The sequence below is a fragment of the Montipora capricornis genome, chromosome 11 (assembly GCF_036669925.1).
Source record: "Montipora capricornis isolate CH-2021 chromosome 11, ASM3666992v2, whole genome shotgun sequence".
Classification (NCBI taxonomy): domain Eukaryota; kingdom Metazoa; phylum Cnidaria; class Anthozoa; order Scleractinia; family Acroporidae; genus Montipora; species Montipora capricornis.
Window position 1 is genome coordinate 13,732,209 of NC_090893.1, and position 17,500 is coordinate 13,749,708.

The following is a 17,500-nucleotide window of genomic DNA, read 5'->3' on the forward strand; positions in this document are numbered from 1 at the left end:
AGCTGCGCTGTTGATATTAATTTGGGTTTTTTCATTGTAGATCGTCCTGCCCCTGTGACATATGTTCCACCAACTCCGGATGAAAGCGAGGAAGCAATGTTTCGTTCCATTGAACGTGGTATCAACTTTGACAAATATGACGAAATCCCTGTAGAAGTAACTGGGAAAGGAAAAGAAACAATTGTTCCAATACAAAGCTTCAGCCAAGCACAGTTATATGAAACATTCCAAGAGAATGTCAGAAAGTCAAACTACACAAAACCAACACCAGTTCAAAAGTATGCGATACCAGCAATTCTTGGAGGGAGAGATGTAATGGCATGTGCTCAGACAGGATCAGGAAAAACGGTAAATTTAAAACAAATGTGTTCATTTGCCTCTTACAAAAGAAAAGATATCTCTCGCGTCATTCAGTGTTGGAACAGATGCTGGGAAGAAAATAATTTTCATTACTCTTTCTGTGGAGAGAGGGAGAGAGAAAGAGACCATTTGTACTGTGACCCTATTGGAGAAGACCAGGGGTAATGGCAATTGCATTGAGCTGTTTTTCATAGCAACTCATTTGGAAACGTTGAAAAGCATTCAAGAACATTCTCAATGCATATTTAAACATTTGTAATGTTCCCCAACAGAAATAAAAACGTTCAATACCATTGGAGGGAAGAAGGAGTGAACTGAATTTGATTTGAAGACATGAGGTTATGCTTTTCCGTGAGGGCTATGTGTGTGTTTGAAAGTTCCCCAAAGATAAAAGATATGTGATACAAGTCTCTGGTTGATATACAGTACCGCTCAAAAGTAAGTTACCACCCTCTCGCGAGACGAGACTTACTTTTGAGCGGTACTGTATGACTTTCCAGCTATGCTGGCTTCTATGCTAGGCGAGTTGATGGCCCGTTTATCATTCTCTGTTCAGTCCAGAAAAGTGCCGACAAACAAACACCAGCAATTGCTATAAACTATTATTTGCCATTGAGAATAACCTCTGATAATTTTCTAAAATTCAAACAAACCGATAGATGAATACTCAATGGAGTGCTTCCTAAGTGACGGGACTATACCTCACGCTAAATCAGGTAGCTAAGTCTGTGACTTAGCTTTCCAGTGATATCATTGCTGAAAGAATCGACGTGATAGTTCCTAATAATACGCAATGTAGTGTATTTTCAAGGTACGAACATGTCTATGTTTATAATGACCAGTTGATAGTAGAAACGCCTTCGTAATTAACTTTCTCGGTAAAAATGTTTGGAAACATTGTCAATGCATTTGAAAAACGTTGGAAGATCATTGTGAAACATTGAACAAAATTGCCCATGATCGATGGAAATGTTGTAATGCATTACGAATCATTGGTAAAGGTTAGAATGGATTGTGATGCATTCGAAATGCATTGAAATGCATTTGAACACAAATTTCATTTATCCTGGTTTTCTCGAATAGTCACATTTTAAGTGTTACATACTGAAGCATTCCATTGTTCAAGCATTGTTTAGAGGATAGCTTATGGAAGACAAGACCTGTCATCAATTCGATGACTAATAATAAATCATTCTAATCTCCTGCCTATAGGCTGCCTTTCTTTTGCCTGTGATGACAGGAATGCTGCAGAAAGGGTTAACGAGCAGTTCCATGATGGGTGGTCCTCAGTGTCCTCAAGCATTAGTCATCTCACCAACTCGAGAACTTTCCTGTCAGATTTTCAATGAAGCACGCAAATTTTCCCATCAAACTATTGTTAAGCCTTGTGTGGTGTATGGAGGTGTCAGTGTGGCTCATCAGTTGCGAAAACTTGAACATGGATGTAACTTGCTTGTTGCGACCCCAGGGCGTCTAAAGGACTTTGTTGAGAGAGAAAAGGTAGGTCATTCATTAGGTACTTGGCGTGCATGGTATTTGGGTTAATAAAGCAGTTTTCAATTGCGTGTCAGTTGCGTGGCGTGAATTTTTTCACTGCCCAGCGTGAAGTAGTTCAAGGTGGTATGATAAATTTTCACGCCGAGTTCACGCTATTTTAAAGGAATTTCACGGTATTTCAGCTTGCTTTATATAATTTCGCGGTTGTCTGCCGTGAAATCGGCATATTCGTGAAATTTTCATAAGCCCCCTTTTCGCGTGAAGGGTCACATATGAAGTGAAAGGTGTTGCTGTGAAAAATTAAGGCGCCCAGAGCTATTCTTTGGGAGCCCCAGGCTACCGGGTTCCTGTTAGGCGACATCCTTGATATATATGCATAATTTACTAGATGAGTCGAGATGCCATGCAGACGATGCATTTATTAAAGCATGTCTATTGAAAGTATGAGGATGTGGATTGTGGCTAAAAATGGAAATTTGGAGTATGAAAGTCAAATTACATTTGCCATGAAAACTGTTGGAAAAAATATAACCTTACCTACTGATCGACGATTGCGCAAGGACAATGCCTCAAAGGAAAGAGGACCACCAGTCAATGCCAGTGAGCCTTCTGACTGCATCTTCCCAAAATCAACCAACCAAAAAAATCTTGGTGAATGGATTGAATCTTGGAACGCCTATATAAAGACTTGGTAATTCAAATGATCTAGACTCTTCCTTCTTGCAAAAGGTATATTTCAACTTTTACTCAGGTCTCTCTCAAGAGTATTCAGTATCTTATACTGGACGAAGCAGATAGAATGCTGGATATGGGATTTGAAAGTGTGATAAGGCAGCTTGTAGAGACATTGGGAATGCCAGACAAATCTGAGAGGCAGACCCTTATGTTTAGTGCAACATTCCCAGAAGAGATCCAGCGTCTGGCCGGGGACTTCTTAAATGATTACATATTTATAACTGTGGGAAGAGTTGGAGGGACAACTTCTGATATTCAACAAACTGTCATGGATGTATCAGATGAGCAGAAACGAGAAAAACTGATGGATTTGCTGAGTTGTTCAGGTAAACAACAGACAACTAAATGTCTAATTGTTGTTACTTAGGTTTTTTGTATTTCCATGTGGAGACGAAATTAACCACTAATAATATTGCTTGACTTTTTACAGTGCAGACCAGAAGTAAGTGTCCTATGCAGACGCAAAATGCACGCACGTTTTTTGCACACACACGTTTTCAAATGTGCGTTTTTCCTTTTGTTAAGGCGGTGAAATACGAGATACAAAAACCCTCAACTTGGCACGCAACATTGTTTCGTTGCAAGTTTGGGTCGATGTCTCACATTTTTCACCTTGCATGGTCAACATGTCGCGCAACAAAAACATTGTGGGTTGAAGAAAGTTGTTGCGAAAAGTAGAGCGCGGATCTACTCTGAGCAACAAGTTTTGGCTTTGTTGCTCATTTTTCATCAAGCTCACAACTTGTTGCACAACAAATGTCCTCGTGTACTAGCAAATCAGCCAATCAGCGCCCTGCATTTCTTCAACCCGCAGCAAATGTTTTTGTTGCGGGTCAAGTTGACCACGCAAGGTGAAAAACGCGAAACATCGTCCAAAACTTGCAACGAAACAATGTTGCGCGACAAGTTGAGGGTTTTTGTATATTGTCTTTCGCTGCCCTTATTCAAACTCGTATTTAGCTGTGATGTTCATTGTTCGGCGAAACAATAGACAGGCAATAAAATGAATATTTAATTCCTGTGATCAATTTACCAGAACGAAACGAATCAACGTAGTTTAAATTTCTTTTCACATTCACTGAATGAAACACAGTGAAACTCCTTTGTCATCCCGTCGCTGACCCCTGGTCGTTATTTTGACCTTTTCGTTGCCGAAACTGGAGCTTGGATTGTTGACATACCCAGATGCCCGTCAACGGAGGAAATAATTATGCAGACATTGAAAGAAGTTGGGCATGATAAGTTGTTACCTTTCTGAAGATTTATCTCTCTTTTTTATAGGATCAGACAGGACCCTTGTTTTTGTGGAATCCAAGCGAGGGGCTGATTTTCTTGCCAGCTTGTTATCACAAGAAGGTTTTCCAACTACAAGCATTCATGGGTAGGTGAACAATACAAAACCTTGTTGAGTTTGTTTTTCCACTTGAGTTGTTGTGTTAAGTCTCTTATGCATAAACAAATACAGAAAAAGCCACTGACTGTCAACTAAATGTTGAGGTCATGCGCTGTAACAAGAAAATGTAAATTGTTGTCATTTTAGTGATCGTCTGCAGCAACAAAGAGAGGAAGCATTGGAGGATTTCAGAAAGGGTCGCTGCCCTGTCCTTATTGCCACAAATGTAGCTGCACGTGGCCTGGATATAGACAATGTCAAGCATGTTGTAAATTTCGATCTTCCATCAGAGATACACGAGTTTGTCCACAGAATAGGAAGAACAGGACGCATTGGACATCAAGGAAAAGCGACAAGTTTCTTTACACGTGGGAGGGATGATAAGATTGCCAGGTCCCTCGTCAAAGTCCTTTCTGATGTAAGTACAGCACTGCCATGAGTATTTTTGGGTGAAATTCATGTTATCTGTGTTCAGGAAAAGCAAGTTGAGTTATCTTAATGGTTACATGTACATACAATACAATACATACAATACATACTTAATTGACCGCTCCCCATAGGGGCTTTTCGGGCCAATGAAACACAACGATACGACAGAACAGGACAACAACAACTGTTGAGAATCCCAACTGGCTGGAGGCAAACCAGTTGGCTGTTTACAAGTGCAGCTGGGAAGTTGAACCAGGGACTACCAGGATCAAATTCAACGAGTGGTCAGAGCGAGTCTTGAACCCGGGATCTCCGGATCTCAAGGCAAGTGCCCTAACCACTGGGCCACACTACCTCCTATACATGTACCTTGAGAGAAAAATTATTATTATTATTATTATTATTATTATTATTATTATTATTATTATTATCAAGGAAATTTCACTTAGTTTTGTTAACCCATTGAAAAATTCGCGTGCCGTGTGTGTGATGTGTAAGAAACTTGGAAAATTTGCGAGGTTTTGCAGTGGAAAGCGAGCGTTAAAAATAAACCATATGCGCAGTAAATGTACACAAGATACTGAGTTCTAGAATTAAGTTCACCTTGAAGAAGAAACAGTGAACTTCCAGATGATGTAAAAATATTGCTAAAAAGTGATTGAAAACACGTCCTAAGGCTCAACTGAAAATGTAAAGGTAGAATTTTCGAAGCAGCGCGCGTTAAGCATTCAAGAAAGTTTTTGATCGCTAACTAAACAAAGCGCTTGAAAAATATATATTATAACTCAAAATATGCCTTGTGCAATTTACAGTTAAATCTAACCACTCAATGGATAAAAATTTCTTGAAATTTATTCCAATCGCTTTGTTTTCTTGCAGGTATAAGTGCAAAAATTATGCCCAAACGCAGCTGCCGAAACAAAATTTCACGAGGAGCTTTCTGTTTGTCGAAATACACGTGCACAAAACCGCAAGATTAATTTAGTTAATTGATCACTATCATGTTTCATGAGAGAACAAACAAGGTCAAATTGTGTACAAAAGTGCTCTTTCGAAAACTTTCACTGAAAGATAACTTACAAAACACAAGAAAACCAACAGAGAAAATCGCTGGAGGTATTCTCGCATTTACGGAATATAAACGCACGATCGGATTGATTTATTTGTTGAAGACACTGATCTTCCGAGGTATGCCGAAGGTGAAAATTCCTTCGATTACCAATTTATGTTAGGACAAAAAAAACTTGTTATTTGCAAAAAATCCATCGGTTGATCAATATAAAGCTAAATTTCGGAGCAAATCAATGCCCATTATGACGTTAATTGCTACGAAGGCCTTTAATTCTGCGCGGCTTACTCCATGAAAAAAGGTAATGCGCCCGGGGGTTTTAACAGTTTTTGACAGGCATACCTACTCGTTTCGTTTACCATTAATTCCCATAGATCATCTCCTATGAAAACTAGGAAAAATATTTAATTCATTCTGATTATCTAAAACGAAATACCGAGCAGTGGCTGCCACGAAATCTGGAACTTGAATACTATCGAGCTGATCATTCCAGCGAGCTTCTTGTTTATCATCGGTCTCTAGGTTTTCACCGTCTTCTTCGTCACTTTTAAAGCCATCTAAATCAAAATTTTTGTTTCTAATATCCCCTCCTCTTACAGGAAAACCATAAAAGATCCCTTAGATCCCTAGATCCTCCGAATCCGAAAAAAAAAGCATGAATATCCCCATCCTTCGGTGCGCTATCTGGCGCATCGGCTGTTGTTTTCGCGTAATTTGATCGCGCGATCGAAAGGGCAAAAAGCCAGCCCTTGTGGGGTCTCTTATCAGCTGTCAAAATATGCTCACAACACGGCAAATGATTGGTCAATTATCCTTCTAAATCTCCATAACAACAAAAAATTTAGATTTCCTAAGGGAGACTGGGTAGAGGCCTAAGATCAACTCCGATCAAGACGCCATTTTGTGCGGCCGGTTTTGGCCGGTTTAGGTATTTCAGGGGTCATCGCGCGCGGCCGGTTTTGGCCGGTTTAGGTGTCAATGGGTTTTAATTGGCTCAGATGGAAAAGTACTGGATTTTAATGAATAGGCCATTTTACAGTTGTTTGCTATGAGACCTATCCTATGAATGGCTGCGAGGCTGCCGGTGACCTTGCATTGATAAAGCCCCGACTGCTTTTATCATGCAAATTGTTTTTTTGTAATTCTAATCAGTCCGTATTAACATTACAAAAACACGGAGGTTTGTATCAAAACAGGGTCACCGGCAGCCTCGCTTCCATTCGTAGGCCAGGTAACTTAGCTACAACTGTAAAATGGTCTATTGCTCCAAATTCCATCCAGAGAAAAAGAAAAGTTGTTTTAATTGTTTTTCTTTTTCTTGAAATTAATTTGAAGGCTTGTTGCTTGAGAACTGATTGGCTTTAGTTGTAATCCAATGCCCCAGGGCCTGCTAAAGCGTTTCGAAGTGCCTAAGAAACGCAGAGACAAATTAGACTGCTTAGTGTACGAAATGCTTTTTATAAGAGCGTTAAAGCCCAACGTGCAATCAGACTCCATTCGTGCGAAAGTATTTAAAATTATAATCTTTGCACCCTCTTATGTTAATTCCTCGCACCAAAATCGCTTTAAATGTTGCAATTTGCATGATCTTTTTTATATTTTCCTTGATAATGGAGTCATGACTACTACAAAACGTGGGATTTTATCGTTCGTTTTTACAGTTTTATGTTTTAAGAAATCTCTTTTAATCCAAAGTCTGTTTACTTTAACTCCAGTGGTGCCAAGCTTAAAGTAATCTGTCGTCTGCTTGAAATAACACTTAACCCATTAACAAGTAAAGTCATCTGGCGTTAGACCAGTAAAATACTAAGTATGGCCGGCATTTCTGAAGAAAAACAAGAGCGCGTTTTTTCGTAGTTTTCATTGCAGTTAGTCCAAAACCAGAATTTTCTCAACAATTTGGTCCAAGATTGTAGGATGCCCACAGTTGACAAGTAGGTCAAGTCCCATGGGTTATGGAATGGACATCGTTTTTGACTGGTTAAAAATGCAAGTAAACCCCCAACATGCATGCCTACATAAATTATGTAAGAACACCTCATTATGGTAAATAAAATTAATGATAAGGTGGTTACATGGTTTTGTAGATGCAGACACTGATACGGTGTTTTACTTGTGAAGGTTAAGTGGAAGATGGAGGCGCACAGTTTTGAAAGAAGAGGGTTCTTAGTTAAATTGTCTTGTCATCTTTTACAGGCTTCTCAAGAAGTTCCAGAGTGGCTTGATGAGATTGCAGAGAGTGCCGTAGGTACCAGCTATGGCCCAGCAGGTGGACGATTTGCTTCTAGAGATACAAGGAGACAGGTATTGCCTTATTGTTGTTGCCGCTTGATGTCAGTTTCTTTGGCAGTTTAAAATTAGACAAAATGAGAGATTTGCTAGCCTTTGGAACAACCTTGTCTTAATTAAAAGATTTAATAAGGGATTTAACAACTGCATCACTTAGTGGAGGTTGGGTGTCTGAGACATCCTGGAGCGAGTGTCTAATTGGCATGGGTGAGTGGGTCGTGGATCATGGGTGACTCGTTGGTCGTGGATCCCCAACCCATTTTTTTATCAAAGACTGGAAATTCTTGAAACAGACAAGACCGAAGACAAATTTGGACTGAGCACTGAGGGAGCTAATATATATCTTTTTTTATCTTCAAACAAACACTACCCACGACCCACCCAATTTAGCCTCACCCCCTGGAGCTTCCACTCTTCTCACTATTGGAAGCCAGCTCCAAGATGGAGACTGCAACTGTGGCTGGAAAAATCTGACAACCCAGCCATGAGCCCCCATGCAGCCTAGAGGTTAAGGCACCCATCATCCTGACAGTGGAAAGAAGGGGGAGGGGAAAACCGTAAATGCTCCACACAAAATGCTCCTTCTTTCTGCTTCACAGTTTTTGGGAGGAAAGATCAAGATTTTGAAATCTGTGAAATCAAAGCAACAGGATGTCTTTTCTGAAGTGTTAGTCAGTTCAATTGATGTAACATGTAATTTTACCTAACAAATAAATGCAAATTGGGAAAATGATAAATACAGTGACCGAGCTCCTAGAGGGGGGACTGGAAACTAGACATTAAAAGGCTTTTTTCTTAAACCGTTAGTTAGCAAACAATTTGAAGCTCAAACTGTCAACATTTTTACAAGAGATCTATCAGTTTTTCAGTTGTTAGCAAAATAGATCTGTCTGACAGATTTTTAACTAATTATTTCTACACATGATGATTTTTTTTTTCTCACTAAGGAAATCCTGAAATTTTAAGGTGGGGTCATACAGTTTTAAAGAAAAAAGGCCCATGAAATGTCTAGTTTCCAGTCTACTCCTGATTTGCATTTATTTGTTAAGTAAAATTACATTATTTTTACATCAATTGCAGTGACTAACACTTCAGAAGAGACATCCTGTTGTGTTAATTTCACAGATTTCAAAGTCTTGATCTTTTTGTTCAGAAAACTGCAGGAAGCTACTTTAAACCTTCAATGCTAAATAACTTAATTTTTTGATATTTTACAGTATGGTGACAGCAGAGGGGGGCGTGGGGGAAACAGCGGTGGTGGGGGTGATTCAGGATGGGGGACAGAATGGAACAGCGATAGCACCAACTCACAAGTCAATGGCACTTCAGCCTGGTCCCCTGGCGGTGGTGAAGAAGAAGAATGGTGATTTTCGCGATGTCTTTCATCTTAATTTTCTACAACAGTTGGCTCCTTGTTTGGATTTGTGTTCCAGTTGTAGTTGGATACATTTTTGTTCAAGTTAGCTGTTTGCATCGGATTGTAAAGTTTATTAGAGTTATTTGGACCATACAGTTGTCTCTGTTGCTGAGAACTATGCCTCTTTTTATTGTGGAGATAATTATCAATGTGTGGGCAGGTGGTCCAAAAAACTTCGGCATTCCCATTTCACAGGATAAGTGCTTTGTAGTTGTTAAACCATTAAGGGTATTATGTGGGCATATCTCTAATTGCTGTTATGTAAATAGTGGAACAAACTGTACTTATCTAGCATCCTGGAGTTGGCCATGAAGCTGTGGTTGTTTTTTTTTTTTGACAACTTTTCATTTTAAAAAGGGGATAACGTTTTTCTGGCGGTGAAAAAGAGGCTGTTGTATTTCGAAGTTGTATGCCACATAGAAGTATGGTTTTCCCAAACACTGAAAAGCTATTTGTAAGGTATTGCAGCACGTTTCAGGTGAAGAGAGAGAGGAGGAGGGAAAAAAAGGATGAAAACACTCTATTCAACATGGACTGTTTGGTCCTTTGAATGAAGACTTTTGAAAATCTGTGCAGGGAACAACAAGTGTAGGTTGCCAGAACCAGCCTAGACTGGCTTCAGATCTTGGATGAGATTTGATAGCAGCAAGTCTGTCTGACGATGGCAATCTTTTCTTTTATGGCACTTTGTTTGTGGCCAGTTGTTGTGAATGTATCACATGACTGCTAAATGTATGGCTTCTATGACAAGCTATAAAATTTGGAGTTTGGAACATGCAAGTGGCCCCCTTACGGCTTGTTGTTGGTATAACACAGACAACTGGTGAATGAATGAACATAACAAATGTTCAGTAGGAGCTTGAAAACTTGCAAAAGTGTGGTTCATTTAATCAAATCCAGAAGTTACAGAGAACAGATCATCATGTTCCTCCTGGTGATGAACTTTCAAGACTTAAAATTAAACATTTCGTCAATGATGCTTTAATACTATTAGTGTCCATTGTGTTGGAACCATCTGTGGTGATATGAATGTCAAAGACTTCTTAGGCTACTGGAGTTTTTGACAATGTCTGTTCCTGCATTACCAGTTGGGAGAGAAAGCATAATTTCCAGACAAGGACCATGGCATTTAAGGAGTGACAAAACTGATTAAATCCACTACTTATGCCTCCAAGCCTCTTTGCAATGAATGGCTACAATGGAATTGGCTTAGCAACAAGGTCTGTGTTGACCATTCTGGGTTCCAGCCTTTGCCTTCTTGAAACAAAAACCTTTTCATTGGAAAATGTGGTCATTGGTGGCAGTTGTACCTTGGACTAAAATTCTGTCTTCAACAAAGTTGTGACTAAGGCATATTGACAAACTAAATTGAAACAACTCTACTACTTTTTAAACAGCAGACTGACGTTGGAATCCACATTCACCATGCCTGGGTATTCTTGCACCCAAAAAATGATTGGATGGTACCAATAGCAAGATTGTAGCCTGGTGCACTAATGATTTGACCATTTGCGACTTGACATTAACGTTTTGTAACTGTGCGTTTTACCTCACCACAGTGGTGTATGAAGACCCAGGAATTTCTTTCAGAGTGCAGCATTGTATGAAGTTTAAAAGGAAATTTTGCCAAAGAATTTCAACATAGTTTAACAACTATTTAGACAAAGTATGTTTTAATAGCTACTTGTAAGTTAATTAGTGAAGTTCCAGACAACTTGTTTGTCTGCAAGAAGTTACACAACCTTGTATTAGTGAAAAAAGTGAAAATTTTGATTAAACAATTATTTTAAAATAATATTGACAGCAGCATTTCCTTTTATTCCCAAGCTTAAAGTATAGTTTGATTGGTGGTTGTTGATCAAACAGAAATTATGCCAAGGCAACTTTAAGGTTGTTTGCAGTGTCTTGGGAACAAAAATTGGACTTTGCTCTTTGTTTCTTGGGCTTGGGAATTGATGGAATAATACTTGAGATGACGACACAAGGCAATACTTTAGCCCAGTTGTAGAAAAACAACTTATTGGAAGAGGATTGAGTTCTTCATTGAACAATTAAAGTTGTTTTAGATAAAATTAATGTATTGTTTCTTCCAAGACTGTTCCATTGCCATTAACCCATTGACCCTCGGGTTCCCTTGGATGCCCCCAGTCAAAGAGTGAAATTATCTGGTGTTATACAGAGTAAAATCTCTTTCCCAGGGGTCAGTGAGTTAACCCATTGACTCCCGGGGGTTCCCCATTGACGAGTAAATGGGGTTTGGGTGTCAAAGGGTTAAGGTGTTTGATAAACCCAAAAGGGAGGTATTTATCAGATAAATTGACTCTCTTTCTCTCAGGATTCTGAGCAATGACAAAAAAAGATAGGATGTGAAATTATGAAATAATTTTGCCAAGATCTCTACCTACCTTGTTTCCAGGGTCTCTCTTCTTCTCCTTCCCATTCTCTCACCCTCTCCATGGGGAGGGAAGAAGAGAAACCCTGGGAATGAGGTTGAGTACACTTCACTGTGTAAAACATAAAGCGAGCTTTACTCTCCTTGGAGGATATTTTGCAATGAGAAATTTGAGGATATAGAGCGTTTTCACATGACGTCACGGTGGCCATTTTGGTGTTCCAAAACAAAGGGGGATGGTGGCTATGATGGTGTACCAAACTAATCCTCTGGGAATTGAACTCCATTTTTATGCAAGTTCTTTCTTTTGTTGCAGTAATACAATATTGCTGCTGGTCATGTGAGTGAAATCGCTCCATAGCCCCCAAACCATAACATTCTTAAAGTTGACAAGATTTACTGCAGGTGTTAAAAAATTAGGTTTTAAATAAAGTCAAAGCTTGACCCCGACCAGTCATCTGAGTCAATTCCCACCTGGTCAGACTTTTTCCTATCCTTGTGTGAACCTGTTGCATTATGATTTCTAACACTCTGTTGAAGAATGAGGAAGTATTTCAAGGTACACTCTAGTAGTTAGTTTCATTCATGAGGTCATCAACCTGCACCTGAGATTTTAAAATAACTGAGGAGAAAGTGCTTTCTACAAATGGCAAAAACAAGTCCTCTTTGAAGATAGCTTAGACATTGACACATGGCTCTTTGGGGAGTTGTTTTGCATGAATGGGTAACTTGGATAAATAAATTTTAAATGGGCTGCTGGTTGATGAGCCCGACAACTATTTGTTATTTACAACTAAAAAACGCAGTGTGTGGAACGAGTTATCAACAACTAAAATAAACGCTAAATTTAAAGTTGTCGACAAGTAAGCAGTTTTCCTTTTTGAAAAGGGAAACTGCCTACTTCTCGACAACGCGTCCCACACACTGCGTTTTTTAGTTGTCAACAACTAAATGTCTAGTCTGTGGAGGCATAAAATCTACTTTTTGGCAAAAAATACATTGTTATAACTTATTTACACATGTCATGTGAAAGTGTTCCAGAAAAAAGGGCAAAGCGAATAATGCATCTTTACAATTATTTTTCAGTGGTGACAATAAAAACTGTCATGATTCTTTCTTTACGGTAGCCTTTTAGCTCTCCAGTGTACGAATTGCTTGTCATATTATTGTATTAAATGCCCAAATTACCAGATCCAATAGACTGCCAATCTCATACACAGAGGCCTAGGGCTTTTTGGGCAGCTTGTGAACGCCCCGTAGACTCTGAAATAATGGTAGTCTTGCCGCAAGTCGACCTCATGAGAATCCTAGGAGAAAATGTTTTGGCGGGCAAAGCGTGACTTGTCTAGCTTGCAAGGTTTTCATTTGTGTTTGGCGCCAAAAAGGGGATGACGTCATTCTATACAACAAGGCAATGCCTAATAGTATAACAATAATTTTGGCGGAATTTGGCACCCCATACCCATTCGACTTCGGGACTGCGGGAGCAATAGTTTTATTGGTCCTACAGTAAATATTACTTGACATTGGGAGTGGGGAACAGCGGAGCAAAGACACTAATGTGTTAACTGCTGGACCACGGGAGCAGTAGACTTATGGAGGGCGTGAGTGGCCAGGTATTTTTTACTCGCCAAAAAGGAAATAAAATTAAGAGTATTGTGTAGTCGATTAGGTAGCTCTGGGTGAAATTCCTAAAGTTGCCTTTTTTCTATAAACACTTTGTCTTCAGCCATCGTAGCTTGATTACAAATATAGCACAAACAGCGGTGATAGACATTTTAAAACCATGCATTTTATGAACTCGACACTTCGTATGCTAGTCACATACATTTTCAAAAGTATAACTGTTAAAAATTATAACCTTTAATAACCGTTACTTTTTTCTATTCTTGGCTCTAACATACTTCTGCCTACTTGGGTAATATTTAATTTTAACTACTAACAATTGATTGTAAAATAAAACTTCTCTATTTAGCTTCATACACAGCTAACAACTATTGAAGGACTTTTATTTCAATCCACAACATATAAAAAGATTGGTTTCTCCTGAGGCAATCATGCTTCACCATGATCTTGAGGCAACAAATGTTCAACAGCCCCCTTACCCCTCCCATACAATGCAAAATTACCCACAGCAACATCAACCATTAACTAGTCCCCCAGTACAAATCAGCTTGTCAATTGCCTAGGGTAACACCCTGCGAAGGATTTGGATTTCCAGGAAAACACATAAGGAAACTGAGGAATTGTGGCAGCAGTCGAACGTTATTTTCAGTGGATTTCATTACTGCGTGCAGTGAGCAATCTGGAAAAAAATACTGACTTGCACCACCAATTGACCCAATGCGTTGGTACATAATGCCGACATAGTAATGGAAACAAGAATATAGAATTTGCACTTTCTAAATTTATTATTACTTAACATCACAATATTGTTCCAAGCCCCATAAAGTTAACCCAAGATTAACTACGATTTTTATTCCAGTTTTTGTTTCTGACATTGCAGTTTCTGTTTATATTCTCTGTCCTTCAGTTTTGAGTTTGAGTTTCAAAACACGAGCAGTGAAAAACATTTTTTATACAAGAAATAATAACACTTTGGTTAGCTTTTCTGGGTTATTGTTATCCGACTTTCAAACAACCAAGCCATGTAATATATAAAAACCTAGGCTACAATAATATTATTAATAATTACTACATAACCATTGCTCATATCCAATCTAAAAACATATAAAAAAACATTGAATAATTTTAAAGGGACACTATCATATTAATTTTGTGGTAACTTTCATTCTAGCAATACTAACTATTGCACTAACAAAGGAGTAATAAAGCACGGATTCTTAAAAACAGACTTTAAGCTTAATTGGCTCTCAAAAATAAACTAATATTTGTTAAAATGGCAAATAGACAGCTGCAAATGTCAACTATAAAGAAATAACATTGACCTATTAAAATGAATAATCAAAAAATTACATGTTCTATTCCACTCAACCTTCGTATCATGTACTGCAAAAAAAAACTAGGCTACAATAATATTAATAGTAATTACTACATAACCATTGCTCATATCCAATCTAAAAACATATCAAAAAATACATTGAATAATTTTAAAGTGACACTATCATATTAATTTTGTGGTAACTTTCATTCTAGCAATACTAACTATAATCTATTGTACTAACAAAGGAGTAATAAAGCACAGATTCTTTAAGGGGCTAGGTCACGCAATTTTAGGCAATTTCAGCACTGATCGAATGGTCATGGAATTGACTAAAATATCAAAATAACTGTTCAAAACTATAGAAGAACTCTAACAAAACACGGGGAAGCCAAGAAGGGACATGGATGGACAAAACTGGAGAGGATTGAAATGGATTGAATTTGGGTAAATTTGAAAAACATCGGCCCACCTTTTTTCAAATTTATATCAGTCTATATCAAAATGTCATTTACACAGCTGGAAAATCATTCTCAGTTGTTATGAGGCCGTGATTTTGCAAATGAAAGACTCTTGCTCTGCCAATTTGATGTTAAGAGCTCATAATTAACAAAATTAAACAAAATACCTAAAATAGCGTGACCTAGCCCCTTTAATGTGCCCCTAACCCCAAAAATATTTTGGGGTTAGGGGCACTTTAAAAACAGACTTTAAGCTTAATTGGCTCTCAAAAATAAACTAATAATTGTTAAAATGGCAAATAGACAGCTACAAATGTCAGTATAAAGAAATAACATTGACCTATTAAAATGAATAATAAAAAAATTACATGTTCTATTCCACTCAACCTTCATATCGTGTACTGCAAAAAAAAAACCTAGGCTACAATAATATTATTAATAATTACTACATAACCATTGCTCATATCCAATCTAAAAACATATCAAAAACTACATTGAATAAGTTTAAAGGGACACTATCATATTAATTTTGTGGTAACTTTCATTCTAGCAATACTAACTATTGTACTAACAAAGGAGTAATAAAGCACAGATTCTTAAAAACAGACTTTGGTTTAAGCTTAAGTGGCTCTCAAAAATAAACTGATAATTGTTAAAATGGCAAATAGACAGCTACAAATGTCAGTATAAAGAAACAACATTGACCTATTAAAATGAAGAATAAAAAAAATTACCGGTACATGTTCTATTCCACTCAACCTTCGTATCATGTACTGCATTGACTCTATTGGCCACTTTATTAATTTTCTATTTTGCATTTTTTTTGTATAAAATAGTAATGTTACACTTTCTCATGGTATCCTAAGGAATATACAGACATGCCTAAAGGGTCAGTGTGACTATACCAAGAAAATACCAGTGACTTATTGGATATTCCATGTTATCATATGACCTATACAGTGCCCCTGTGCACCATTTTCTGGGATATCCATCGGAACACATTCAGGTGTTGTGTACTTATGGCATCTGTTAGCTGAGTATTGAACAACACTATCAGTCACCTGACAGCCAAGTTTTATAAGGCGATAGAGACTCTTCTTTTGCGACAGCTGTCATTTCAGCAAAAATGGTTAACAATACACATAATTTTTATACCAATACACAATACACATAATGTTCAAGGTGCCAACTAAGTGTTGACTGACATACCGACCAAGTGTCGACCAACAGTGGTGACCAGCACTGGCAGACTCTTGGTTGACATGTCAACAAGTAGTATCAGCTGATACTCAATCTACAGACTGATTCCTTAAGATCCGAAAGGTCCTGTTTGAGTTGACAAGAAAAGGTTTTCCTTCTCTTAGGCCTTGCAGGGCTAACCCGTATTCATCTACCAAGATTTGGAATCAGAGTTTTCCTCTCTGAGACAGGCTGCCTTTTCATGGCTGTGAGCCTCATCAGAAAACAGGATAAGCTCCAGCCAGATGGGCTCATAACTATACAGACTGCACCTTTACCTTACTTGATCAATTAGCATCAAACTGTGAAACTATCCCTTAAACACTTACAAGTAGTATTGTACCATACAAGAAAGTTGGGATTTCCTTCCATTTCTGTTCAGTGAGAGAAAAATAGGGAAGTTCTACTCCTGACAGACTAGTTTGATTAGCCACTTTCCATGACCAGGGATGAGCAAATTCAACATACGAGTTTTTCACAAGTTTTAACCAGTTTATAAATTATGTATGATGGATAAGATTAAAAACCGCTGACTGTTTTCAAGATTACAGAAAATATCCGCTACCCTGAATATGGTAACAGTGCAATGACATGGAATCTAATCTAATTACGTGGTCACATATGAACCGAAAATGGCTACAAATTTGATGGTGTAAGAAACATTTCAGAGGCACAAGCAAGACACATCAGTCACACCCAACATCTTGACATGTTTCTTGACAGAAATCAAGCGGTCGTGACTGCTCTCCGAGGAGAAAGGGAAGGGAATCTCTGTCTTGCAGGGTATGATACTGAAGCCGGGTTTACGCGGTAAGTAACTTCCAGGGATCTGAGCTCTAGTCATTAACAAATAAAAGTTCATCTTTGCAAAACTTATCATAATTTTCCGCTTGCTGGAAATTTTGATGTGTTACAATATGAGCATTAATTGTGTCACTCTCTAGGTTACCTTGAGAATCACGTACAATTCGTTGCCCTCTCCCTATGAACTGTACAAACTTCACTGGGGAACCAATATTTGTCATTATGGCACAGATGCTAACCGGTGGGTGGTCAAATCCCTCTTGGAGCATATCCACAACCACAACAAGCCTCACTTGATTGGTTCGAATTTTGAGCAATTTCTCTGGCAAGTCGCTTTTCGTCTCTGAAGTGTATGTGATGACAGGAGCATCTTTCCAAGAAGCATTCCAAACTTCCGCTACTAGATTCGCATGGACTTGGTCCTTAGCTATGGCAAAAGCCATGTGAGGGATGTTGTTTGGAAGCGGCGTCTCC

General features: G+C 38.4%; 2 protein-coding genes across 2 annotated transcripts in view; one reads left to right on the plus strand and one right to left on the minus strand.

Moving 5' to 3' along the window:
• The window catches only part of LOC138024511 (uncharacterized), a 13,736-nt gene extending 2,752 nt beyond the window's left edge, over positions 1-10,984 (plus strand). The window contains exons 3-9 of the mRNA XM_068871722.1: positions 41-348; positions 1,573-1,860; positions 2,609-2,918; positions 3,874-3,973; positions 4,133-4,403; positions 7,680-7,787; positions 8,990-10,984. Of these exons, the coding sequence (XP_068727823.1) occupies positions 41-348; positions 1,573-1,860; positions 2,609-2,918; positions 3,874-3,973; positions 4,133-4,403; positions 7,680-7,787; positions 8,990-9,139 (1,535 nt within the window). The 3' untranslated portion in view covers positions 9,140-10,984. The remainder of the gene's footprint in view (positions 1-40; positions 349-1,572; positions 1,861-2,608; positions 2,919-3,873; positions 3,974-4,132; positions 4,404-7,679; positions 7,788-8,989) is intronic.
• A 4,765-nt stretch (positions 10,985-15,749) lies between these two features.
• The window catches only part of LOC138024512 (uncharacterized), a 2,813-nt gene continuing 1,062 nt past the window's right edge, over positions 15,750-17,500 (minus strand). Inside the window, exon 1 of the mRNA XM_068871723.1 lies at positions 15,750-17,500. This exon is cut by the window's right edge and continues 1,062 nt beyond it. Within this exon, the coding sequence (XP_068727824.1) occupies positions 17,059-17,500 (442 nt within the window). The 3' untranslated portion in view covers positions 15,750-17,058.